Here is a 26,858-nt window from a genome sequence, read left to right on the forward strand (position 1 = left end):
ATTTGAACCAGCGACCTCACCATTCCAGGTCAACGCTTTCTCCACTGAGCCACCACAGGTCAAGCCAAACCTATGTACTCTTATTGATCAATGTCTCCCCATTAAATTTAATTTCAAAAGAAAAAGAAGTGATTATTTCCTGAAGTACTGAAGGCATTACAGCCACACACTTTAAAAACAGTCTTCTGATGAAGATCATCTATAAAAAAATCTAGAGCTAAGTCATAATTGTGAAATACTGAGTGTTTTCCCCTAAGATTAAGAACAAGGCAATGATGCCCACTCTCATCACTCTCATTTAACTTCAGACCAGAGGTTCTAGCCAGTGCAATGAGGCAGTAAAAGGAAATAAGAGGAATACAGATTAGAAAAGAAGAAATAAAACTGTCTCTATCTGCAGGTGACAGAAAAATCTCAAGGAATCTATAAAGAGCTTCTAGAACTAATACATGAGTTTATCAAGGGTGCAGGATATGATGTTAGTATACAAAAACATTGTATTTCTATATGCTTGCAACAAACAACTGGAAAACAAAAATTAAAAAATCAGAATAATTTACAATAACACTAAAACAGGCAATACATACAAATCTAATAACATGTACAAGACCTGTATGCTGAAACTATAACAATATTAATAAAATAAATCAGTGGGGGGCCCAAGTCTTTCTGACTGAGGATCCCCTCCCCCCAAAAAACAAAGATTATATTTTTTGCTTAATCTCTCATAGACACAGACTACAGTATGGTGACTACCAGAGGGGAAGGGAAGTAGAGGGAGGTAAAGGAGGGTAAAGGGGGGTAAATGGTGACAGAGGGAGACTTGACTTTGGGTGGGGAACACACAACACAATATACAGATGCTATATTATAGGACTGCACACTTGGAACCTATATAATTTTATTAACCGATGTCACCCCAACAAATTCAATAAAAAAGAAATTAAAGAACACATAAATAAAGAGATATACTGTTTTCCTGGACTATGAGTATTACTAAATATTATTAAGATATCACTTCTTCCCAATTTGATCTATAGATTAAAATGCAATCCCATTCAAAATCCCAGCAGGAATTTTTATCACTATTAACATGCTGATTATAAAATTTACAGGAAATGGAATTGGAATAGCTAATAAGATATTGAATAAAAGAACAAAGGTGGCCTGACCAGGTGGTGGCACAGTAGATAGAGAATCGAACTGAGATATGGAGGACCCAGATTTGAAACCCCGAGGTTGCCAGCTTGAGCGTGGGCTCATCTGGCTTGAGTGCTGGCTCACCAGCTTGACATGAGGTCGCTGGCTTGAGTGTGGGATCATAGACATGACCCCATGGTCGCTGGTTTGAGCCCCAAGGTTGCTGGCTTGAGCCCAAAGGCTATTGGCTTGAACCCAAAGGTCACTGGCTTGAAGCTCAAGGTCACTGGCTTGAGCAAGGGGTCACGTGCTGTGCTGTAGCACCCCAGTCAAGGCACATATGAGAAAGCAATCACTGAATAACTAAGGTGCCTCAAGGAATTGGTGCTTCTCATCTCTCTCCTTTCATGTCTGTCTGTCCTTATTTGTCCCTCTCTATATCTCTCTCTGTTTCTGTCACACAAAAAACCCCCAAACCAAAACAAAGGTAGAGGACTGACACCAAATTTGAAGACTAACTGTAACACTACCACAACTGAGACAGTGAGGTATCGGTGGAAGAGCAGACGCGTAGATTAACGGAAAGACTAGTGAAACCAGAAAAAGATCTACATCAACTGATTTTTAACAAAGAAAGTCTTTTCAACAAAAGGTGCTGGACAACCATAGGGGAAAAAAAAGAGCCGTAACCCATTCTTCACACCTATACTAATACGACCTCAAAACAGATCATAGATCTAAAAGTAAAATTATAAAACTTCTAGAAGACACATAGGAGAAAAAAGTTTTGTGGTCTTGGTTTAGACAAAGAGTTCTCAGATATGAGCCCCAAAGCATAATCCATCCAAAAAACCCCTGATACACTGGACTGCATAAAAATGTAAAACTTTTCTTCCATGAAAGATACTGTTTAGTAAATAAAAAGACAAGCTAAAAATTGGGAGAAAAATATTTGTAAATCATATATATATATATATTTTTTTATCTATCTGAAGCTGGAAACGGGGAGAGACAGTCAGACAGACTCCCGCATGCGCCCGACTGGGATCCACCCGGCACGCCCACCAGGGGCGCCGCTCTGCCCACCAGGGGGCGATGCTCTACCCCTCTGGGGCGACGCTTTGCTGCGACCAGAGCCACTCTAGCACCTGGGGCAGAGGCCAAGGAGCCATCCCCAGCGCCCGGGCCATCTTTACTCCAATGGAGCCTTGGCTGCAGGAGGGGAAGAGAGAGACAGAGAGGAAGGAGCGGGGAGGTGGAGAAGCAAATGGGCGCTTCTCCTATGTGCCCTGGCCGGGATTCGAACCCGGGTCCCCTGCACATCAGGCCGACGCTCTACCGCTGAGCCAACCGGCCAGGGCCTGTAAATCATATTTTCATTTGTTTGTTTGTTTGTTTGTTTCATTTTTCTGAAGCTGGAAACAGGGAGAGACAGTCAGACAGACTCCCGCATGCGCCCGACCGGGATCCACCCGGCACGCCCACCATGGGGCGATGCTCTGCCCACCAGGGGGCGATGCTCTGCCCATCCTGGGCGTCGCCATGTTGCGAACAGAGCCACTCTAGCACCTGGGGCAGCGGCCAAGGAGCCATCCCCAGCGCCTGGGCCATCTTTGCTCCAATGGAGCCTCGGCTGCGGGAGGGGAAGAGAGAGACAGAGAGGAAAGTGCGGCGGAGGGGTGGAGAAGCAAATGGGCGCTTCTCCTGTGTGCCCTGGCCGGGAATCGAACCCGGGTCCTCCGCACGCTAGGCCGACGCTCTACCGCTGAGCCAACCGGCCAGGGCCTGTAAATCATATTTTTAATAAAGGACTTATATCCAGAATATATAAAGAACCCTCAGAAAACAAGCAGCCCAATTAAAAATGAACATTAGTTCTGAACAATCAAAGAAGATATAAAGATGATAAACTAGCACATCAAAAGATGCTCAACGTCATTAGTCATTAGGGAAATAGAAATTAAAATAACAAGAATATATAACTATATACCTATTAAAATGGCTAAAATAAACAAACAAAGACATAACAGCAAATTATGGTAAGTATATGGATCAACTGGAACCCTACAGACTGTTGTTGGGACTTCATAATAGTACAGCCACTTTGGAAAACAATTTGATTGCTTCTTATAAAGTTAAACATACATTTACCAAAATCTCTATAATCCTATTCCTATGTACTTACCCAAGAAAGATGAGTTTATATTCATACAAAAAACTATAAATAAATGATTTTTAGCAGCTATATTCATAATCACCAAAAGGAATGGAGACAACCCAAATGTCTTTAAAAGGAAATAAATAAACTGCAATGAATACTACCCAGCAATAGAAAAACTGATGGATGCAATAATATGGATGAATCTCTCAAAGGCATTATGGTAAGTGAAAGAAGCCAGTTTCAAAAGGCTACGGTCTACATGAGTCCATTGACATACATTCTGGAAAACGCTGGCTTCTAGTGATGGAGAATGGGGAAGGGTGTGATTACAAAGGAGCAGCAAGATGGAATCTTTAGGAATTAAAAAAATATTTATTGTGGTACTGGTTACATGACTTTATGTGTTTGCCAAAACCTATAGAACTGGGAATTCTCTAACTAGGGAATTCTACTTTGTAAATTTACAAATAAAACAAAGCAAATAAAAAATTATTCTTTCCCTGGTCTGTTCCTCACTTCCACAGTCACTCACTGTAAGACCACAAGGTCATCCCAGAATCAAAGAGTTGGTAGGAAGCTTAGTGAAAACTGGTCTAGTCTCCAGGCTAATATAGAAATTTCCCCTAGAGGTCTCCTGGGAGCTCCTACTTGAGAACCACCAGTAAAGAGGAACTCCCCATCTCCCAAAGCAGCCCCCCTCTGTAGACAATTCTTCTTGCTAACAAGCTATTTCCTTCATGAGCTAGAATCAGCTCTAATATCACTGACCCCTACTGGTCACAGTCCTATTCCCTAGATACAGATAAATAGGCAGGGCCAACTCCTCCACTTTAGGGGTGGAAGAACTGCACAGAGGGACAGCCTGAAGCTACTTAGTCAAAAGTCAAAGGCTTACACCTCCTGGACCTACTCCTCTATATAGGAGTCTGAAATTCTGGGCTCTTCTGAGCCACGAGAAGTCATCTGGTTTGGGCTGTGGCCCTAGAAATGCCTGGATCATACAGCTTGGAGAACCCCCAGAGAGGAAGAACAACACGTTCCCAGGGCCCTCGCCTGAATTGAGCTGAGAAGCTACAGTCTGAGTCATTCTCCCCTTGATTAGAAAGTTGCTTTCACATCCTATTCATTCCTTTGCTCTGATTCTTTTCTGGCCTCCAACTTCACAAGGAATATTCGCAAGTCAACTCTGGCCAGCAAGTAAGGGAAACCCCTTGAACAAGATTCAAGATGGCCAAGCTACAACTCATTCCCACTGGAAATCAGCCTGCCCATGTGAGCCACCTTCCTGGGCTGAAAGGGTCCATTCCAGAGGCAAACACCCAGAACAATGGCAGGTATCTTACCTGCTTGAAGTTGCCATTTTTCCGCTGCTCCCAGTCCATCATGTCATGAAAGATGGGAATCATGATGTTCCGTACTTCTGGCTGCGGTACCAGGGTCACACCCAGAAAAGGACCAATCATACCCGGAATAAAGTGGATCTTATGTTCACCTGAACAACAAGACAGATATTAACTTATGCTTGTGCTTTGTTCCTTCAGGGAAGCTTCCCCAGTGGGGCTGCAGCACACACTTTGATCTGCCCTGGAAGCATCTGAGAACAGAGCCAGCTCTTCCCTCTGGCTTTCTGAGATGCTCCCTCTCCTGGCTTTTTGGTGTTCATGGGTAAAACTGGCACGGCCCAGTTAGAACAGATGTTCAACAGGCACAGATTGCCTTTTCAAAAAATTTCCTGGGAGGTTCCACAAATTATCTGAAAATCATTCTGAGGTCAAGGAACAGATTTTAGTACTCTAGACAGAACAGGACTCCCGAGTAACCAGTTATTCTGAGTAACCTGTGATAGTCTCAGATAGTCTATTCACAACAGTTATGTAGCAAGAACAATCCATCTAAACATAAGGCACACTCCCTGGAGTTCCTACCTCTCGCCCAGAGGCATTTAACTGATGAGGATGCCCAGTCCCTGGTCTAGCCACTAGAGGTCTAAAGTCTGGGAGCCTCTTCACCTTGTGTGTTCAGGAACGCCAGCAGGGATGGGGCGGGGCGGGGAGGGGCGGGGCGGGGGGCGGGCTGAGTTAGCAGGAACCACCTGCACAGCCCTGTCCTACTCCCACAGACTGACTCAGAGACCCCACCCCCTAGCTTAGTGCATTTCTTTTTTTTTTTTTTTTTTTTTCATTTTTTTCTGAAGCTGGAAACAGGGAGAGACAGTCAGACAGACTCCCGCATGCGCCCGACCGGGATCCACCCGGCACGCCCACCAGGGGCAATGCTCTGCCCATCCTGGGGCTAGCCATGTTGCGACCAGAGCCACTCTAGCGCCTGAGGCAGAGGCCACAGAGCCATCCCCAGCGCCCGGCCATCTTTTGCTCCAATGGAGCCTTGACTGCGGGAGGGGAAGAGAGAGACAGAGAGGAAAGTGCGGCGGAGGGGTGGAGAAGCAAATGGGCGCTTCTCCTGTGTGCCCTGGCCGGGAATCGAACCCGGGTCCTCCGCACGCTAGGCCGACGCTCTACCGCTGAGCCAACCGGCCAGGGCTCTTAGTGCATTTCTGACGGTAGAACTACATCCACTCAGATCAGCTCAGCTCACCCCTCAACCTTTTTAATGAAGCCTGTCCTTGGGAAGTGGGTGATGTGGGTTTCCCTGTGATTGGCTTGATCTGGGGCAGGTTCCCAGAAGCAAGGGCCAGTCCTGAGGACCCTGGGGCAGAACGTTTCTCTTCCCTGCAATGGTGAAACAGAGCAAACCATCTGCCCAGGAGGAGACAAACTGTGGGCCCGTGTCGTAGTGACTGCTGCAGCAAAGTCAAATCAACTCTTGAGGACCAGAGAATGCCATTTCCACCAAAAACAATGAGTCAGAATTGGTTTTATCAGAAAAATTAGGCATCTTATAAAACTTCTTCTATTTAAAAAGCTTATCTAAGGATCAAATGTTGGCCCTGAGGCTGATTCTGCATATTCTAATCTTGCTGTTTGGTGTAGTTGCTAGTCCCTTGCGTTCCTGTGAATTTCAGAGTCAACTTCGGGGTTAAAATCTAGATGAAGGAGGTCAGACTGTAAGACTACTGAAGCTGGAAAGCCCACCTGGGGAAATACATCTCCATTCACGGGCAGGCAGCCCTAGGGCTTGCTGGAGGAATGCCTCGAACCTTGCTGGTTGCCTCTAGTCTCAGAGACTGCTAGGGTTAATGAAGGACTACAGGATTTTTTTGACCATCCTTCCTGAGGCTTCAGAACTGTAAGTTCAGCTGAACACAGACTTTACTAGGAAGAGGAAGAGCAGCTCCTTTAGCACCCTGAGAGACTAACAGCCTACAGTAAGTGCCAAAGGATGGTCCGCTGAGCCACCAGGGCAGACCACATACGCTATCCGAAACTCTCACAGTCCAGACTCAAAGCAGTGGGTATTAAAGAAGCTGTAAAGAGAAGTTATCAAAAGAAAGGAAGCTAAAATTAATCTCACCTAAAGGCTGAAATTCCCTTCTTACATCCACTCTTCCTGTGATCAGCATGCCTGAATTCCAGAAACCCCAGGAAGGATTTCAAATGAAAACGCATCGCTGCCCTTGCTCCTGTGCTGAGTACCTCCAAGGTCTACGCTTTGGGGCCTGCACCATCAGCCTGGGACAGGCACGAAGAGCACAGAGGATCTGGCAGGCATGAGTTCTCAAACTGGGAGAAACTACTGGAGCGCTCATCTTCTTCTTCCTTTTGACATTTAGTTCTCAAAAAAGGGATTATGACTATGTATTGCTGGGGTCTTGTTTCTCAGCCTAACTCTCCTGCCAAGGGCTTGGTGCACATGTGCTCCCGTCCATATGAGGTGTTATGTTAGAGACATGTGAAGATTTCCTGGGTCTGAATTCATAAAACTTGGGGGGAGTTAATGGTCTTGTCACTTTTTACTTGGCTACAGAATATATGGAAGGGAAAAATAAGGGGAGGAGACCTACCCAGATTCTGCCACATGCTGAACAGTTCATAAGCCATCATCACACGCATGTCTCCATACCTGGAATAATAACACAGGAGCCAGTTACTAGTGGGGGAGGTTCAGGAAGACCAGGCTACAAACCCAGTGAGGTCAGTCTCTCAGCACTGTTTCTAATGTTTCCCAAGTATGAAGTCATCTAGTTCTCAACTGCACTGTCACTTGGCTCCTGGGGAAGCGACCTCAGTGAGAACCCTGTGGACTTCTGAAGGAGCCTCCCTGGAAACACAGCCCCATCTGGGCATATGGTACGGAGGTGAGTAAGAGACATATGTCTTACTTATCCAGAATCTTCTTCCTCTTGGCTGAAGTAATGATTTCTAGCTGGAGGCTTGGCTGATTTATGAACAGAACTGCCAGGCTAAAATAAGAATTCCACACCTAGAGAGAAGAAGAGAAACCATGTGACAGCCTGAGTCCTTAACCTTGCAAGGAGAGAGTCTAAATATACGCATGCAGCACAGAATTCATTTCACAACTTTCAGATCTTGATTTTTTTTTCCTTTTTAAATAGCTTTGCAAATAGGACTCCAACCCCCTCCCCCTTTCTTGACTCCTCTGTAGCCAACAGTGTTAATTCTGGATTGGGAAGCACACTCATGGACATCTGCCTCCCAACACCTCCCAAAGCAGAGCTCACTCTAGGTGATATTCTAGTAACTATCAGCTTGGAAGCTGTTTGATACTACGAACATATTAATAATAATAATAATAAAACCCCAGCTCACCCCAGCCCCAAGCTGACACCTAGCTAAGTACTTCTTAAGTTCCTGACCTGCAAATTTGTAAAAAAAATAAAATGGTTGTTTTAAGTAAAGCAAAAACAAAAACAGTGAGCTTGGTATTTTACTTTCTAGGGTTACTACAAAGCTAGAGATGAATGAATCACAAGGGCTCCTACCTTGAAGTCAAAGTCTGTCTCTGTGAAGTTCTTGTGCAGTGCAGAGGACAGGTACTGGACGGTAGTGACTATAATGCTGCAGCAAGGGAACAAGGTGTTAGCAGAGGTAACGAATGATGACAGCTGACAGCTGAGCATCAACTGTCGAATGCCTGTGTGTAAACTTCTTAAGTACAACGTGCTCAAGTAAGATGTGACTATAAAGGAAAGACATAGATGATACAAATCCCACAGAAAACCAGTCTTGGAGAAATGCCCCATTGTTGGCAGAAGAGCACAGAACATTAGTGGGCTCTAGACCTAGTTGTGCCATTATCTGACCTTGGTAGGACCTTCCTCTGGGCCTTAGTTTCCCTGCTTACAAAAGGGGGTAGATTAGGGATTGATGGCTCTTTAGAGTAAGTCTAGTATTTGGGGGACTTTTGAGTCATGAACATATATTATGACCACCAGAGGGCTTAGAGCATAATTTTATTTGATAATAGGGGTTTATAGTTATTAAATGCCAACTTTGTTATACACTATTATTTTCATCTGTAAGTCATTTGATTCCAGCCTTTGGTTTAGAACATCACTCTCAACTTTAGCCTGGGCACATTTAAGGGGTGGCAAGAGACTAGCTTGCTGGAAGCAAGGGCACAGGCTGAGGTCGAGAGAAAGTGAAGGGGGACACACGGGTAAGGGTCTGATCACGGAGGGCCTTGGCTGCCTGGCCAAGGAGCTGATATCTAACAAGACCACCTGGCTCCAATGCAGGAGAGGGGCAAGGAGAAAACACTGCATTAGAGACACTAGTCCACCGGCAAAGGGGGTGACAGAGTTGAAAGGTCAAAGCCTTAAGAGAAGAGGCTGTGCTTGCAGGATGGGCAGCAGAGTCTGAGGTGCTCCGAGGAGAGCCGAGAGACAGACACTAGAGGGAACCACGTGGGAAACCCACTATCTGAGGAAACATCAGTGCAACTTTGTCTATAACTGTTCTTTTGTTCTGTCCTATCTCAAATGTTGGCAGTTTTGAAAAAAGAAAAAAAAGGGCACTATAGCAGGTACAAAGTAGAAAGACCATGCTGATACCCCCTGCTGACACAGCTACGGTAAATAACCTCACTACATACTGTGTGCTGCCGACATGACAGGCAGACGAGCAGGAGGCGGCAGCGGGCTAGAGAGCAGCAGCCACATGGCTGTCTCCTGAGCGGAGGGAGACCGGATCAGGCAGCACCTCACCGCCTGCATCACTCGTCTGGTTTGCCAATTAGAAGCACAGGCTAGAAATATAAACGGGGCTGGCAATGTAGGGACAGCCTTAGCGGCCAGAGCCAGAAGTGGTCAGAGCCGCACAGCCAGGTCTCGGGTGGGTAATTAGCACTAGCTGCGGGAGGCAAGCAGTGTCTGGCAGACGACACAAACCAAACCAAGAGTAGGGCTTGGGATGATGCACGAAGCCAGAGAGCCACGGAAGCCAGTGGGTCACGGAACAGGCCCTCCTCAGGGAGGAGCCCTTCCCCGGGTCTTATAGTTCATATCTTTAACATCTCCTCTTCCGTCCTTACCACGTCATCATTTCCCAGGCACTTAGCCTCCATTAAAAAAGTATACTTTATTTATTGATTTTACAGAGAGAGTAGGGGGGCCAGAGGTGAGAAGTGTCACTCATAGTTGCTTCACTTCAGTTGTTCTTGGTTGCTTATCGTGTGTTCCTTGACTAGGCAAGTCTGGGGTTTAGAACCAGTGACCTCAGTGTTCCAGGTCAACAATCTGTGCACTGCGCCACCATAGGCCAGGCATGGCTCCATTTTTTAAACTATTTTTGACTCTTCCTTCTCTTTGAACTTATGGTAAATGGTCAAGTCCTAGTGACTGTGCCTAAAACATGTTTTTTCACGTTTACCCTTTCCTCTCTGTCCCATGGCCCTGGTCAGGACCTCTTTCTTGCTTCCTCTCCCGCACACACACCCTCACTCCCCTTAGTCTGAGAACACCCTGCAGCTGCCAGCGCAGGCTTGCCACACTCACTTGCTCGTGAGCAGTCTCATCACCATCCAGTCCCGAGGAAAGACGCTCATCTTCATCAGGCTCCGGAACACACAGAAAATCTTCAGCAGGAATTCCTGAGACAAGGAGAGAGCCTGCCGTGAGACACGGCCACTGCCGCGCCACACACGTTCCTCAGCTGGCAGTTCCTAGACCTGGCGGTGGGTGGGGCCAGGGGGTTAGAATCTGGCTCCCTCTATGATCGCTTTTCCCTCAGAGCTTGAGTTCCTGGCACTCTCACAGCTCAGCTACGGGAGCAGATCCAAACTGGGTAGAACAGAGACAGCTGTGCACTCACTCAGCCCAGGGCCTAGCGCCCACAGCCCAGGGAAGGCTAGAATCCAGGTGGACTGGTACCCAACTGAGTCTACAGGTCTCATTCCTTGGGTCATGGCCCCTGAGCAATTGACTTTAAGAATCTGCTTCCTTGGATGTTAGGAACACATTGACAGGAGAAGCACTTTAGAATTGGCAGAATAAGGACCTCCAGGAATGTGGTCCTCCAAGAAAGCAATGAGGCCCATACTGGTTGGCTCAGCAGTAGAGCGTCAGCCTGGTGTGCAGGAGTCCCAAGTTTGATTCCCGGCCAGGGCACACAGGAGAAGCGCCCATCTGCTTCTCCACCCCTCCCCCTCTCCTTCCTCTTTGTCTCTCTCTTCCCCTCCAGCAGCCGAGGCTCCACTGGAGCAAAGCTGGCCCAGGCGCTGAGGGACAGCTCCATGGCCTCCACCTCAGGTGCTAGAATGGCTCTGGTCACAACAGAGCAACGCCCCAGATGGGCAGAGCATCGCCCCCTGGTGGGCATGTCGAGTGGATCGCGGTTGGGCACATGCGGGAGTCTGTCTGCTTCCCAGCTTCTCACTTTGGAAATAAATAAATAAATAAAGCAATGAAATAGTGGCAAAGAGTGGTTCAGTAAAGGCTTGCAATAATCCAAGGAGTATTATTCAGGAAAAGCGGCAGAATCCCAGTAGAAACGGTAAGTAAGCTCACTGTGCTTTGACTTTCCCATTCCCATCCCCTGTCCCTCCCACCTCCATGGCAGCCTTGCAAACAAGCAGCTGTGGAACTGGAACCACAGTAGTAGTGAAAACCAGCAGCCTAGCAGTCGTTGGAAGGAACAAAATGGTTTTGGAGCTCCTGAAAAAGTGCCATTTCCAGAGAGTTGTTACTTTTTTATCTGTTTGGTAGTCACCTAGGAAAGCCCCATTCAGATGGCTTATTTGACCTCAGAGCTTACTCAGTGGGGTAAGTCTTATCACTAGGCCATTTGTTGCGGAAAAAATGTGATAATAATTTGACATCTCAGCTACACGAAGCAGCTGTATTAGTTGTGGCAAACAAGAGAGTGTCCACAACACTTAAAAGAAAAATCTGGGAATGAGCTAGAGCTAGCCAGACGGGTCTTGAAAAGCTCTGGCACGTTCCTGGAACTCTAGAAGGCCACGCACAAGTACAGGGCTGCCCACACTCCCAGAAAGACCTAAGAAGCCTGATAGCTCGCTCTGGCTGACTCGGAGGCTCGACGGAAGCGGGGAGTGACGGAGAAGGCTGTGAAGTAGACTGCCAGAGCACGGACAGCAAGCCCCCACACTCGTTTTGTTGAGTGTAGAAGACTTACTGATTTAAGGAATTTAAGGAAATCTCTGTCCAATGATTAGCTGATCTCTAAGCTAACTGAATGTGGCTGTACACAACAAAGAATACATACTTTAAAAATTAGTCCAGGAAAGTCACTAAATAAACAAGAAAACAAGCATCATCATCATCAACAACAAAATAACAAAAAGCAACAACAACAAAACCTGGGGATGAGTTTGTGGAGGAGGCAATCTGATTTCCAGAGTTGCCACATTACTTAAATTGTCTAGTTTTCAACAAAAAGAAATGCTAAGATGTGAAATGAAACAGAATTCTAAGTGTGGTCCATACACAGGAAAAAAGAAGTCAATAGAAACTTTTTCTGAGGTAGCTCAGATATTGGACTTACTAGGAAAAGACTTTAAATTGGCTATTATAAATATGTTCAAAGAACTAAAGGAAATCATGACTAAAGAACTGAGAGAAAGTATAAGAGGATTAGGTCACTAAACAGAAAATACCAATAAAATAAATAGAAATTATTTTAAAAGCATCAACAGAAATTCTAGACTTATAAAAGTACCATAACAAAAACAAGAATTTCAGTGGAGGGGCTTATTAGCAGATGTCAACTGGTATAAGAAAGAATCAGAGAATTTAAAGATCGGGCAACTGAGATTATCCAGAGGGACAGAAAGAATAAAAAGACAGAAAAATAAACAAGAGCATCAGAGACCTATAGGACACCATTAAATGTACAAACATAAATAATGGTGTCAGAGAGGAGAGATAAAAAGGAAGAAACAGTAAATAAATATTTGAAGAAAAATATTGGCCAAAAGTTTCCCAACTTAATAAAAGAAACACTTTCATCAACACATCCAAACAGCTCAATGGACTCTAGCCTTTCACCGCCTGTCAGAATACTGGAGGCTGCTCTCTGGAGTAGCTGATCACTGAAGATCTGTCCTCAAGGATACAGCCACAGTTGAGGGTTGAGGTACCAGAATGAAAACAGGCATTGACAGGAAGTTTACCTGCTGACACCCAGCTCGCTTTTCCTACTTGGTTTCCTAATATTAGCAGGCTACACCACCCCAGGACGGGTAAAGGATTCCTCTTTGAGGAAAAGAGGCAAGTTCAAGACAACAGGCCAACAGACACGGGAATAAGAGGATGCTCTGACCAAATGGCCAGACCCTCTTCTGTCCTCTTCCAGGAAGCCCACTGCAGACGAGCCCTGCGCACACATTGAGCTTCTAGTTAGTATCAGAGGACCTTACCTGTGGACCCAAACTGACATCCAGGAGTCTCTACATGTGGGAGAAAAGTCTCTAACGTGAAAGACAGAGGCAGAAACAAATAAAAACAGGGCAAGTCTTCAGGAAAAAAAGAGGGACCTGATGGCATCGGTCAGATTCGACCAGGAGGGAAGTTGGAAGAAGAGTTATATATATTACAGAGATGACAGAGAGAGGAAGACTCCTGGCCAGGTGTAAAAGCCAAAAGAAAAACAAAACCAAGCAAATAACGAAAGAGTCAAGTAATTCCAGGGAAAACAAAATGTTTTACAGAAGAGGAAGTGCCACGGCATAGCTCTGGGCTCACTACAGTACTCACACCTAGTGTAATAAAGAAGTGAGGACTACCAAGTTAAACAAAAAATGCATGCTGGAAGAATGAGAGGAAGGACATGCAGGTGTGTGAAAGGAATGATTCAGGAAAATCATCTTCATTCCCATGGGAAGAGGAAGATATATAACTAACAGTTCGTTTAAAAATGGCAGTAAACGCTACCTGAAGAACGGCAAGAATACCAAGTGGCTGCCTTTGGGGAGCAGTGACTGGACAGGGGGTGCAATAAGCCAGGGAACCACTGTTTTGTGCTGCAAGATTTGTAATATGCTTTGGCTTTTAAAATTATATATCCATATTGCTGCAATAACAATAACATTTAAGTAAAAAGTATGAGAATGATGCTAGCCTGAGTTTCTGAGAATCAGTGAGCATAACTCACACCCCTCCCATCCCCGCCACAGAAGAAATGATCTAGAATAGCTAAGACTGGATTCTCAGCCTGACCAGGCGGTGGCACAGTGGATAGAGCGTCGGACTGGGACGTGAAGGACCCAGGTTCGAAACCCTGGGGTCACCAGCTTGAGCGCAGGCTCATCTGGTTGAGCAAGGCTCACCAGCTTGAGCCCAAGGTCGCTCGGTTGAGCAAGGGCTTACTCACTCTGCTGGAGCCCCCCGGTCAAGGTACATATGAGAAAGCAATCAATGAACAACTAAGGTGCCACAACAAAGAATTGATGCTTCTCATCTCTCTTCCTTCCTATCTGTCTGTCCCTATCTATCCCTCTCTCTGACTCTCTCTGTCTCTGTCAAAAAAAAGAAAAAAAAAGAAAAAAAGACTGGATTGTCAGGCTCCACACCCCAGCGCAAGCATGGCTGGACTTGGACGTGAGCTCTGGGCTCTGGCCAACTTTCTGTTCACGTCAAGCACTGTCAGGTTCATCTCTTCAGGAAGATAGGCTGGCTTCACTACAGCCACAGAAAGATAATTAAGATAATTCCCAGAGATCCCTGTCTGCAGAAACGCAGGCAGGATCAGATACCAGAAAAACTGATACTTACTGATACAATATGATTAAGAAAGATCACAAATGAAATACAATGTAACGCATTACCATGAAATGTAAGTGAGTGGCTCTGAATGGAGGAAGAGCACAGACTTCAAGTATGCAATAGCTGCTTTACCCAGAGAGGAATTGAGGAACGCCTTTGAATGCAAAGACACAAGCCTCAGAAGCCTGCAGCAGCTGAGAACACATGAAGTGCAGCTTGGGGGTGTCCTCCTGTCGTTTGGGTCATGGGCCCATTTCTCCGCGCTATCTGCCCCTCGGTGCTCTGGATCCAGAGTCTGTCTGGCAGCCAATGGACACTGCTCACTTTTGTCCTCTACACACATCTTCCAGAAATATATTGTAATGAGGAAAAGTTGCCACTACCATTAGTTATCGTTATTAAACAGTGCAGCCTGGTTTGCAGGGGCAAACTATAAGGCATCAGTCAGAAAGGGAAGAGTCCTGGTTTGCTGCCGACCACCGTGGTCCAGAGTAGCCTCCCATGGCAGCACAAGGTCAGAAGGTTGCTATTGGCCAGGAAGAACCTGCCAGTGTCATTGGGGTCTGGCTGTACTGGAACACTGCCGGCTTTCAGCTTCTGGAAGCCATCCAGTCAGCTGTCAAGTGGCGATGGAGACTCTTACACCCTTGGCAGTGCTGGTCCGGCCACCTGCACTTGTCTCCTGGCAGGAGAACAGCCTGCGGGCAGTTTCAGCCACATGCTTCCTTTCCGAGGTGAAAGGTAAGTGCTTTGCTGCCTACCTTGAGCTCATCTTTACTCTGGAAGTTGTCCAGGAGGTGCTGGTAATGGGTGTCACACATCTGGCGGAGCAGCGAGAGGAGGCAGGACACATACTCACCCTGGGGAAACCCCAAAAATACTTAGCACAGACAATTACAAGGGATATGTTCCCCCAATCCATAGAGGGCAAGGACAGGAGGAAGGGTCTGAGATGGCCCCAATGATCATGAAATGGAAGGTGATAACTCTGGCCCTGAAAATGAATTGTCTCTTCTGCTAGGTGAGGCCGGGAGGGCCTGGGAGTTTCAGTAAGATTTCTGCAGCAGGGGGCTAGAGGCTAAACAGTGTTAACCTGTAACAAAAAAGTACTGCAAAGTGAGACGGATATCCTAGTTTTTTTCCTAGGAAAGTTCTGGCTACATGGGCCTTTGTACTGTATGAGGCCAGGGCGCCGTAGTGAAGTGTGGAGGCGCTGCTTGGATCAGGGTGCATGGCCTTCATTGGACAGATTTAGACTCTGCCCATCCTGCTGGGTCCTTCTACAAGGATCTCCTTGGGGACCTCCCAGAGCTTACACGTGGTTACTGGACCAGGCAGATGGAACACAGTAGGTCAACATAACTGTCTGGAAAGTACAGGAATCAAAACTGGCCTGTATGAGAAGACAAGCTATAAGCTTTAATTCAAATGAAAATCTAACGATTAAAAAATGAGTGCTTAAACTTTCTTCCAATTCCAACCGAAGTACATGGGAGAAACCCCTGATTTAAGGACTCCGAGGAGCCCACCTTCTCACAGCAATTTTTGGCACTGGGCAGCTAGCCACGCCTCTTCTTGGAAGACTGCCTCCTCAGAAGAAAATGGAGGAATAGGACTTCATTTGGACAATTAAGTAAAAGGTCCAGTAAATAAAGAAGTGCTCAATAAATTGCAGTTATCATCTTAATTAAATCTATATAAAATGAGATGCTTTGTAAGTATTGCTAATAAGTAAGTTAATATTTGTGAAAGACATAGAGCAGGGTCTGGTCCACCGTAAGCACTGTGTCACCGTTAGCGAGAAGGACAGGTGACCAGGACATGCCAGGGTGCTCATGCTTTTACCTACAGTGAACATGCCCTCAACAGGCATTCCGAAGGGAGATTCTTCCCAAGCCCAATGCCCCAGAACACATGCCTGATCTCTGCTTTCCCTGCTTGCCCGCCATGTGGAGCTTGGCTCGCTCCATAGAGGGTTTTCTTCAAACAGATCACTGTAATCTCCCACCTGCCAACTGGAAGAGTCCATGCAATATTTATCATGTTCCAACACCAGGGCTGAGCCCACTCTGGGTACAGGAGAGGGGACTCTGGGGGCTGCCTCTCTGCCCCTCCCAGGTGGCTTTCCCCACTGCTTCTCTTCTAATAGATCATGGGAGATTATTGTCCAGAAATGCCAGGCTGATTCTACCTCATCACGTTTCTCCTGAGGCTGGACACTGAGATACAAACACTCTGGATGAAAACAACTAACCTGCAGATTCAAGCAAATTCAGAGAAAATTATTCTGCTGTGCACATCATTTAGGAGATCCTGTTCCTAGAAGGAACACTCTATTTTTCACCTCCAACCACTTACTACCTCTCTATTTCATTCCACATTGTGGAAAATGACAAAGGCAGAGGCCGACGAAGACAGCGTGCAGGGAAACAGGACAAGTTGCATTTTCTGAATCTGCCCTAGATACACCCTGGACGCACGCGCCTAGAGCTCTCACAGTGGAGACGGGAGGTGGAGTTGCGACAGGAAGGGGACAGCATGCTGACCACCATGCGGGGGGGGGGGGAGGCGGAGATGAAGGCGACGTGGTGTGATGGGGGTTGGTGTGGGGAGCCCCAGGTTAGAAAAAGAAGCAAGGAAACCTGAATGTTAGTTACTAACAGTGATCTCGGCTGTGCACTGCGGGCACCGCTGCCCTCTTACCGCCTCCTGAGCGTGCGATTTGCTCATGATGGTGAGCAGAGTCTGCAAGAGCACGTCCAGGAGGCTCTCCACCATCATCTCTACCTCCTCCATGACGTCTGCCTCCTGCAGCGAGCAGCGAGAGAGCACACCGTTAGCACCAGGCCAGCCGGCGTGCCGCTGGCCGCCCTTACTAAGTCAGCCCCGCAGGACTGGTCTGCAGACTGCGTTCTCAACACGGCTCTCGGCATCACTAGCGTGCAGTGTCAAGGAACCTGGGCCACGGCTCGAGAGCAGGTGAGGAACACCTGCAGCTGCCCTGGTACGGTGGCTGGGGCCTCACCCTAACCCAGCACCATCTGACACCCACAATTCTGGACTGCACGCAGACACATGAATTTCAACACACAGGACAGAGGCAAAGGTCCCGAGTTCAAGGTTTTCTTCGATTTCCCTATAAAGGTCAGGAGAGAACCTAGTTTGCTGACTAACCCTGAGAGAATGGTGAAGTGTTCACACCACACGGTGTGGGGGTAGTGCCTTCACCATTGCTAATGCACACGGAAGTATCTTAGTCTTTCTGAAGACTGTTTTCTCCTCAGGGTTTTCTCCCTAGGTCAGTGGTCCCCAAACCCCGGGGCCATGGACCGGTACTGGTCTGTGGGCCATTTGGTACTGGTCCGCAGAGAAAGGATAAATAACTTACATTATTTCCGTTTTATTTATATTTAAGTCTGAATGATGTTTTATTTTTAAAAAATGACCAGATTCCCTCCGTTACATCCGTCTAAGACTCACTCTTGACGCTTGTCTCAGTGACGTGATACATTTACCCGTCCCACCCTAAAGGCCGGTCCGTGAAAATATTTTCTGACATTAAACTGGTCTGTGGCCCAAAAAAGGTTGGGGACTACTGCTCTAGGTGACCTTGATCTCTGCCAGCACCAACTGCTGCCCAGGTGTGCGCGGGTCCCACTTCTAGCTGCTCAGCACCCTTGCTCGCGGTTGCTGGTCCACGTGACGGACTCTGGTCTCAGGCACCCTCCCGAGCAGCCTCCCAGGAACACAGTGCACACCCCCTCGCTAAGGGCTGCTTCCCAGCCACGAAGCTCTGGCCTCAGGACAAGTCTGTGCTCTCCTTTCATAGACCTCACTCATCCAATATCAAATCCTGTAGCTTGATTTTCATGATCTCACAAAGAGATTCCCGTGGCCCCTTCTCCAGCCTCTTAATGTTATTACTGGTCCATTTGGACCACCCATCCATCAGTCCATCTGTCACTAAGCATTTCCCGTGTGCCAGTCACTGTTCGAGGACCTGAGTGTACATAAGTGAACCTCTGCTCTCACGGAGCTTCAACCCGATTCACCCCTCCCTGTCCGTTTGATACAACTGCACCCTGCCCCGTTGCACGTGAAGAACTTGAGCAGCTCTTGGGCCCAAAGTCCTTTCTCAACTGCTGAACTTGTAACACTGGTCTGTAGCGCCTCTTTGAGTAGCTGTAAGCCACTAATTTCATCTGGCTCTCGAGCCCCACAAATATAACCAGACCACCCCCTTCAGGTTTTCATTCTTCCTCTTCCCTTCCTTTTATCCTTCAGTCTCTCTCTCTTTCTATCTATCTCTTAAAGCAAAGGTCCCCCACCCCCTCAAGTCTGACCTTAGGTCACTGGTAAACCGTATACACCTCGTACCGCCTCGCGGAGGCCTGGTGGGATGGAGAGCCGCCAGGCCTTGTCTGCAGCCAAGAGCAAACAAGAGGCCACAACAACCCTCACTGTGGCTCTGCCAAGCGGGGCCCCAGCACCAGATGGTGCTGTAAGTCTGGACACCAGAGCACCTTATTGGGTCCCTGTGCCCTGCTCAAACCACACACACTCTCTTTTTGGCACCTCTCCTGGTCCACACGGCTAGCTTAACCTTGTGTATTAGCTCCTGGTCTTCCTTTTCAATGCACTTGAACTTTTATTCTCCAGGAAACTTACTTCAACTTAATAAGATGGTGTAACAAAAAACTCATTCTTGTTTTTAATTTATATCTTTATACTTCCTTGTATTTTTAAAAAATTCTGTAAGAAATATGCATTTCTTCTACTGGCATAAAATAAATATCATTAAAATAAATTATCCATGCTTGATACATTTCTTTCCTTCCCTTCCTCCCCTCCCACCATAGATTTCTTTTTAAAAATAAAATATAAAGAAAGAAAATAGGCAAAAGCATTACTAGTTGAAACCTCATCCCTAAAGCACAACTCTAGCATCCCATGAGGCTAAGGGCTCCTGCGGGCAACATTTATCTCTCATGTGCCCTGAGCTCATCTGGCACAGTCCAGGAATGCCATGTGGGTGGGACCGAGCCACCAGGAAGCTGATAGAAAGGTCTGAGTGAGCAAGCCGCCTCTCAGCCTCCCCGTCCCTCTCTGCTCAGACCTGAGCATCCTCAGAATACTCCCAGGAACACAGAGTTAACTAACACCTGTGACAGAAACGGAGCATGGCACAGGAATGAGCTTTCTCATACTACAGATAACTATGTTTCTGGTGGACTTATGGTAGTGCAACTTTTAAAAATAGCAAGACTGTGTTGTGGTGAGAAACCTGCTGGGTACACACAGGACTCCATTCACACGGGGACCTCCCTGTCACTGATCAGAGCGTGTCTGACTGAGAGATGTACAAAGCCTCATGGTTGGTCTGCCTCTGGCTATAGTACCAGCCGTCTGGGGCAGGGCTGAGAGGGCAGGGCTGAGGGGCATGGAGTGGGTGTGAGGCCACTACCAGAGAGCTGGTCTTGACGATGGAGAAGATGCTGCCCAGAATCCCCGAGCAGATGAGCAGCTCCTTCTGCTGCCTCAGGTGAAGGTGGATGTGATGGAGGACCACAGGAAGCAGGATGCGGCGGGACTCTGGGAGAGAGAACACCAAGGTGAAGAAGCCCTTCAGAGGAGAACGAGCCACCTTGGGAAGCCAGTGGTGCTGTGGGCTTCGCTGGTCTCAAAGCAGGAGGAGCTGGGGCTGAAGCCCAGCTGGAGGCCACCCCCTTCCCTTCAGCGGGGCTAGAAGCCAACGCCCTGGGCATTATGAGGCATCCCACAGCATTCTTCTCCCCCCTCTCTTCCCTTCTTTCTCAGGTCAAGACTTCGTATCTATGGCATTTTGTTCAGGATGAATGTCAGGATGCCACTTCCAAATGAAATCTCTTTAATGACTAGACTCCAAATTAAAGGCTAGGCTTCTGCATATACTCTAGGTTTGATGAAGATACAAGTAGGAGCATGTTTCTGGTCCCTGAAGGTACCACCACACCTGGCCAACATGATTCAGTCACATTTCTAGTGACACAAACAAACCAAGGCATTTTGGATCTATTGTTCATATTTCACTATAGTTAAGTGTTTCAGATGAAACTCAGAAAGAGAATCTTTGTCAAAGACAAATTACATGACACACAGATTTAGGGGCTGCCTTATCAAATCTGTATTAGAATATGTTCCATTAAAATGGATTGATAGCTATTCTATGTTTTAAAAAGATGTTTGATTAAAAGAGAAGTTCATAATCTATTTTGCAGATCAAAATACCAATAAATTAGGCCCTGGCTGGTTGGCTCAGTGGTAGAGCATTGGCCGGTGTGTGGATGTCCTGGGTTTGATTCCTGGTCAGGGCACACAGAAGTGACCATCTGCTTCTCTATACCCCCATTCTCTCTCTCTTTCTCTCTTTCTTCCCCTCCTGCAGCCATGGCTCGATTGGTTCAAGCGAGTTGGCCCCGGGTGCTAAGGATGGCTCTGTGGAGCCTCCTTCCTCAGGCACTAAAAATATCTAGCTTGCTGAGCAATGATGGTCTAAGATGGGCATCAACCCCTAGGAGGCTTGTGGGGTTGATCCCAGTGGGGGTTCATGTGGGAGTTGGTCTCTCGGCCTCCAGTTCTCTCACTTAAAAAAAAAATTACCAAGCCCTGGCCGGTTGGCTCAGTGGTAGAGCATCGGCCTGGCGTGCAGAAGTCCCGGGTTCAATTCCCGGCCAGGGCACACAGGAGAAGCGCCCATCTGCTTCTCCACCCCCCCTCCTTCCTCTCTGTCTCTCTCTTCCCCTCCTGCAGCGAGGCTCCATTGGAGCAAAAAGATGGCCCGGGCGCTGGGGATGGCTCCTCTGCCTCTGCCCCAGGCGCTAGAGTGGCTCTGGTTGCAACAGAGCGACGCCCCGGAGGGGCAGAGCATCGCCCCCTGGTGGGCAGAGCGTCGCCCCCTGGTGGGCGTGCCGGGTGGATCCTGGTCGGGCGCATGCGGAAGTCTGTCTGACTGTCTCTCCCCATTTCCAGCTTCAGAAAAATACAAAAAAAAAAAAAAAAAATTACCAGTACAGTAGGATTTGTAACAACCAAGAGCTGCCTACAAGCAAAACAGTAGTTTGTAACTAAAATCTGCTGAAGAACAGAACAAACTAATGTGCTCTGAGAATGTGAGTGCTGGTTAAATGACACCACTGGTAAAAATCCTCCTACTTCAGGGAAGATGTTGCAATTCAGGCATTCAACGAAAAGTGAGGTGCAAATGAAAATTTGGTGGCGGCTTGTCATCTTGAAGTCTAATTACACAGTTCCACTGCCACATAAAGGTTAAGGACAATTTTTCTACATGATTGTGGAAAGCAGCAAGTACAGGCAAAAATGTTAGAAATAAAGTATGTCAGAGCAGTCTGCTATCACCCCTTCCCAGATATTCAGAAAGCATCTTTTTAAGCAGTACACAGAGCTTGAGTGTGGGCAATGGTCTCAGTGACCATGTATCTCAATCACTGATAAAAGCTTCAGTCCCCAGGAGCTGCTGAAGAGAGAATGTTTAGCATAAACAGTTACTGAGAAAAAAGCTGATTTTCTTGGTGGCAGCTTTACCATCAGCGATACCCTACACTAGTAAGTTAAGTTAAAGAGAACACCCATTTAGTATTGTGAATGTGTGTAGCACTGGGCTGGGGAACTATTATTCTTATATTTCAAAAGTCAAACTTAAAAAAATTTTACTACCAAAAATTCTAATTATAAAAATTCTAATGATTGTTTTGCTAGCATTTCAGACTTATTCCTGTGCCCTAGAAATTTATTCTATGATGGTGATGTTCTGCTTGAAGGGTCAGGCTCATATTGACCTTAACATCGGCCAGTGAGTGCTTGGTACCACTGCAAGCTGATCATGTTCGAAGAGGTTTCAGGTTTGAATCAGGAGATTCTTTCTGAAAGGCAGCCTGGGCTGCTGATGGCAACTATTAGGCTGTCCTGACCTGTTTGAAGGTGTGGAGTGTGCTTCCTGTCCATCTTTGTCTTATCCTTACAGGCTCCTTCAAAGAGAAGAAAAGCAATCTATCTGACTGGTGAGACAAGGAATCAATAAAGCACAGTGAGTCCTTAGGACGCCCTTCAGGGTCTCTTTGTTTCTTTTTTTTTTTTTTTTTTGTATTTTTCTGAAGCTGGAAACGGGGAGAGATAGTCAGACAGACTCCCGCATGCGCCCGACCAGGATCCACCCGGCACGCCCACCAGGGGCGATGCTCTGCCCACCAGGGGGCGATGCTCTGCCCCTCCGGGGTGTCGCTCTGCCGCGACCAGAGCCACTCTAGCGCCTGGGGCAGAGGCCAAGGAGCCATCCCCAGCGCCCGGGCCATCCTTGCTCCAATGGAGCCTTGGTTGTGGGAGGGGAAGAGAGAGACAGAGAGGAAGGAGGGGGGGTGTGGAGAAGCAAATGGGCGCTTCTCCTATGTGTCCTGGCTGGGAATCCAACCCGGGTCCCCCGCACGCCAGGCCGACGCTCTACCGCTGAGCCAACTGGCCAGGGTCTCTTTATTTCTTTGACTTATCCTTTCCCCTTGGACTAGATCCTTCTCTCCTGCTCCCCTTCCTTTCCCTCTGGACTCCCTGCTGGGGCTATGGCAGGGCCCATTCTTGGCGCCTGGACTTGTGGGCCTGGAGTTGCTCTGCAGGCCATGCCATGTGTGTCTCTAGGAATAAACTGTGAGTGAGGCAGTCAGCCTCGTCTTGCCTGCATTCTCGAACAGTTCACCACTGGCTTCTTGCATGATGGTTGATAAAACCGATCCTTCGATTACCTGTTGGCTAGCACCCTGGAAAGGGAAGTCTGCTTCTCATCCCAACCTGAGTTACCTGAGAAAGAAAACAGGCGGCTATCCACAGTCCTGGCGATGGACTGCAGCTTCACCACGTCCATCGACTGCCCGATGTGTACGGTGCTGGGCATGCTCCCCAGAGTCCCTCGCACGAACTCCGCCACCTCCTGCACGGTGAACATTTGCAGCAGCTCGTCGAAGATGGTTGGGAAGGAATTGAGGAGGGCAGCCTGCAGAAGCCAGCGAAGCTCTGGTTAGCTCAGAGGTAGACGTGTGTCCATCCTGCATGCTCAGGCGAAGACACGGGCGGCAAGAGGCCGAGAAGGCCCTGCAGGCCCTGCTGCAGGCCGGCTCCCCCGGGCCTTTCCCTCCTCATCCTGGCAGCACTCTCGGGACATGGAGAAGGGGTAACCAAAATGGAAACCAAAATGAGAGAACTGACTGGGGCCCAGGTCCCTTGAAGCTTTCAGAACTTGCCAAGCCATTTGCTGGCAAGAGAAGGAAATATAAAATTAGATCAGTTCAACATGGCTTAATATATACAGCTATTTTTGCTTATAAAATGGACTTAAATTTTTTTTTGTCCCTGTCTCTATGATCAAGCTCTTGACCTTTCGATTTTGGCCCCAAATCCAGGCCTGGAGCCTCTGGAAGGGAATGCGGCAGAGAGAACTGAGCACCTGCATACAGCCCTGACTGAGCTCTGCGCAGGGCCCTGTGGCCAGCAGTCCCGCCGAGAGCCAGACCGTTTTCCCAGGATAGAGACATTTATTTGAAACCATAAAATCCGAAGACTTTATCTCCTTCACACGTGATGGCTGGCGGGCTCAAGTGTAAATTCAAAGGATGAAGATGTGTGGGTTTAGTCAGACATGAACTCTTGAGGACTTCCCATGATGCTGGCACAGGATTCAGTGACCTAGATGGCTCAAGGAGTGTGTGTGCTCGAAGAGTTCCCTTCCAGGGTCTCAGCTCTAGCAGACCCATGAGGTAAGCCTCTTGAGGACACTCTGATAATCATTCCACTGTCTTGGGGAGGCAGAATAGTACAGGAGAAAGAGAATGGGTTTGGGATTTAGATAGGCATGAGTTCAAATCCCAGCTTTACCACTTAACTGCCACAGAACCTTGGGTGAGTTAGTGCATGATTCTCAGTTTCCTCATCTATAAAATGGGGGTGATGCTGTTACTTATCTCCTGACATTGGCATGGGGGAAAAACATTAGCTACATAAAGTGTATCTCCAGTGGAGCGCCTGACACACAGCAAACGTTGGCTTTCACTGTTCTCTGGTCTACATGGAGGTCGCATGAAGGGGGCCTTTTCCACTTCCCAGTCCTCTTACACGATCTGCCCAAGAGGTGCAAAGTGAAATGGAGTGTCACCTCAAGACAAGGAGGTGAGAGTACACTCTTCCTGTGTGGCTGGTAGAGGAGTGAGACTGTTTTCCTTTTTTTAAAATAGTTTTCTTTCTTAAATTTATTGATTGATTTTAGAGAGGAAAAACAGGGAGAGACAGAGAGACAGAAACGTGTATGTGTCCTGACCAGGGATTGAACCGGCAACCTCTGCATATAGGGACAATGCTCTAAATCAAGCCATCTGGCAGGGCAAGGCTGTTTTTCCTGACTGATTCATCAGGCAGCAGACACTGGCCCGGAGTGAGCAGGAGTTTATGCCTCCGGGAAACAGGTCTGTCATACTGCAGTCTATGCTCAGGCCAGGCCCAAGTATAGAACTTACACGAATTCCATTGATGACTTTTAATTCCCTAAGATAACAAGGAGCTTATTTTTCAGTAGCTAGATCCAGTACAAAAATGTATTACCATAAGCAGCCAGACACACTAGACAAAGGGGGAAAGGCAGGCACTTCATAATCAACAACAAACAGTAGCTGATTTGCTCTCTTAAATAATGCCGTTTCCTGCCCTGGCCGGTTGGCTCAGTGGTAGAGTGTCGGCCTGGCATGCAGGAGTCCCGGGTTCGATTCCCAGCCAGGACACACGGAGAAGCGCCCATCTGCTTCTCCACCCCTCCCCCTCTCCTTCCTCTCTGTCTCTCTCTTCCCCTCCTGCAGCCAAGGCTCCATTGGAGCAAAAAGTTGGCCCGGGCACTGAGGATGGCTCTATGGCCTCTGCCTCAGGTGCTAGAATGGCTCTGGTTGCAACAGAGTGACGCCCCAGATGGGCAGAGCATTGCCCCCTGGTGGGCGTGCCAGGTGGATCCCGGTCCGGTGCATGCAGGAGTCTGTCTGACTGCCTCCCCATTTCCAACTTCAGAAAAATACAAAAAAATTAAAAAATAAATAAATAATGCCATTTCCTATCCTATCCTTCTGCAAGACAGAACACTGCACCCTAACATCTCCTAGTGGTCAGAATCAGACATCAAATCTGACTGAATAATAGACTGGTGAGACTTCTGAAACTCAGGCAACACAAGCCTGGCACCAGAGAAGCAGGTCTGATCCCGACTCAGGTCTAACCTGAGTCTAGACCTCAACCGTTTCTCCTGAGCTCTCAGAAAGCACACCTGCCTCACTCTGCTAGCGACCTCTGAGTCAGATGCCCCTCTGTGCAGGCTGAGGAGAGGGGTCCTAGGACCTTGTTGGAGAACAGACAGGCTGGGAGAGAGAGGGGAGGAGGAGGATGAGCTGTTTGGGGCACTCAGGAGGCGAGACCATGGAAGGAGTCTTTCTTATAGAGGCACCTGGTGACCTTGAAGTATCACCACTTTTTATAGAGTCTAGCCCCCAATTGCTCACTTGTTTTCTGGGCCATGGGGCCTAAAGGCAGTTGGTATCAAGGGGCAACACAGAGACACATGGGGAAAAAAGATTCTTCTAATCTTAAATGAGATGTGTAAACATACATTTGCACTCATGACAGTGCTGGCAGTGACTGAATGAGGCAACGTGAGAAAGGCGACCTGGTCTTAGCTGATAGATTTCGAGGTAATAATTGGCTTCAAAAAATTCAAGAAGTGTCTGCAATCCATGAGAAACATGTCTAACATTTATAAGAGAAAAGAACTCCCTGTGACTGGGGGAGTGGACAGCACCCTCACCCTCCAGGGTGAGGCCGTATGAAGAAGGAAACAGATTAGCTGACCAGGTACTTTTGATAGTAAGGAAGCAAATGACCTCCCCACACTGACATTTCTAATAGAATCTAACCCCAATTCTTGGCCAAAGTTTCTAGTTATTTCTGCTACTTTTCAACCTATTTCATTCTTAACTGCTGGTATGGACAAGTAGTAATCTGAAGTTTTAAAAACAAATTGACTAGGAAATTAAATTCTCTATATATCGTGAATATTTTCTGTAAATAACATGCTGATAAATAACTAAAGTATGGCAGCTAAACAAGTTTCATCTCAAGAGGGCTCCTGAGAACAAGCTGTGCTTCTCTGCCCCAGAGCCACTGTGCTGTTGTACACTGGCAGCTGGGGCACAGCTGGTTTAGAAATACACACAGCCTTTTGTTCTATCAGGTATTTCCTTGTAAACCATCCCTTAATCAACACCCAGCAGCCAGACTCTGGAAGCCAGAGGACAAAGACGTCACCTACTAAGACCAAAGCACCCAGCACCGCCGCCTCCTGACAGC

The 26,858-nt window shown here is 47.4% G+C and overlaps 1 protein-coding gene and 1 non-coding gene across 8 annotated transcripts in view; both read right to left on the reverse strand.

Annotated features, from left to right (window-relative positions):
* The window catches only part of DOCK3 (dedicator of cytokinesis 3), a 261,860-nt gene that overhangs the window by 52,586 nt on the left and 182,416 nt on the right, over positions 1-26,858 (reverse strand). For 5 of the 7 annotated variants that reach the window (XM_066350460.1, XM_066350459.1, XM_066350462.1 and 2 more), the window contains exons 24-32: positions 23,286-23,478; positions 19,906-20,033; positions 17,103-17,249; positions 15,203-15,301; positions 10,215-10,309; positions 8,202-8,277; positions 7,581-7,681; positions 7,263-7,321; positions 4,645-4,793 (exon numbers count right to left, since the gene is read on the reverse strand). In XM_066350460.1, coding sequence (XP_066206557.1) covers positions 4,645-4,793; positions 7,263-7,321; positions 7,581-7,681; positions 8,202-8,277; positions 10,215-10,309; positions 15,203-15,301; positions 17,103-17,249; positions 19,906-20,033; positions 23,286-23,478 — 1,047 coding nt within the window. The remainder of the gene's footprint in view (positions 1-4,644; positions 4,794-7,262; positions 7,322-7,580; positions 7,682-8,201; positions 8,278-10,214; positions 10,310-15,202; positions 15,302-17,102; positions 17,250-19,905; positions 20,034-23,285; positions 23,479-26,858) is intronic. The other 2 variants (XM_066350461.1, XM_066350463.1) reach the window with 2 other exon arrangements.
* TRNAI-GAU (transfer RNA isoleucine (anticodon GAU)) lies at positions 2,426-2,501 on the reverse strand. The gene has a single exon. It is a non-coding gene; the product is annotated as a tRNA-Ile (tRNA).

This window comes from Saccopteryx leptura, chromosome 10, assembly GCF_036850995.1.
Source record: "Saccopteryx leptura isolate mSacLep1 chromosome 10, mSacLep1_pri_phased_curated, whole genome shotgun sequence".
NCBI classification, from domain to species: domain Eukaryota; kingdom Metazoa; phylum Chordata; class Mammalia; order Chiroptera; family Emballonuridae; genus Saccopteryx; species Saccopteryx leptura.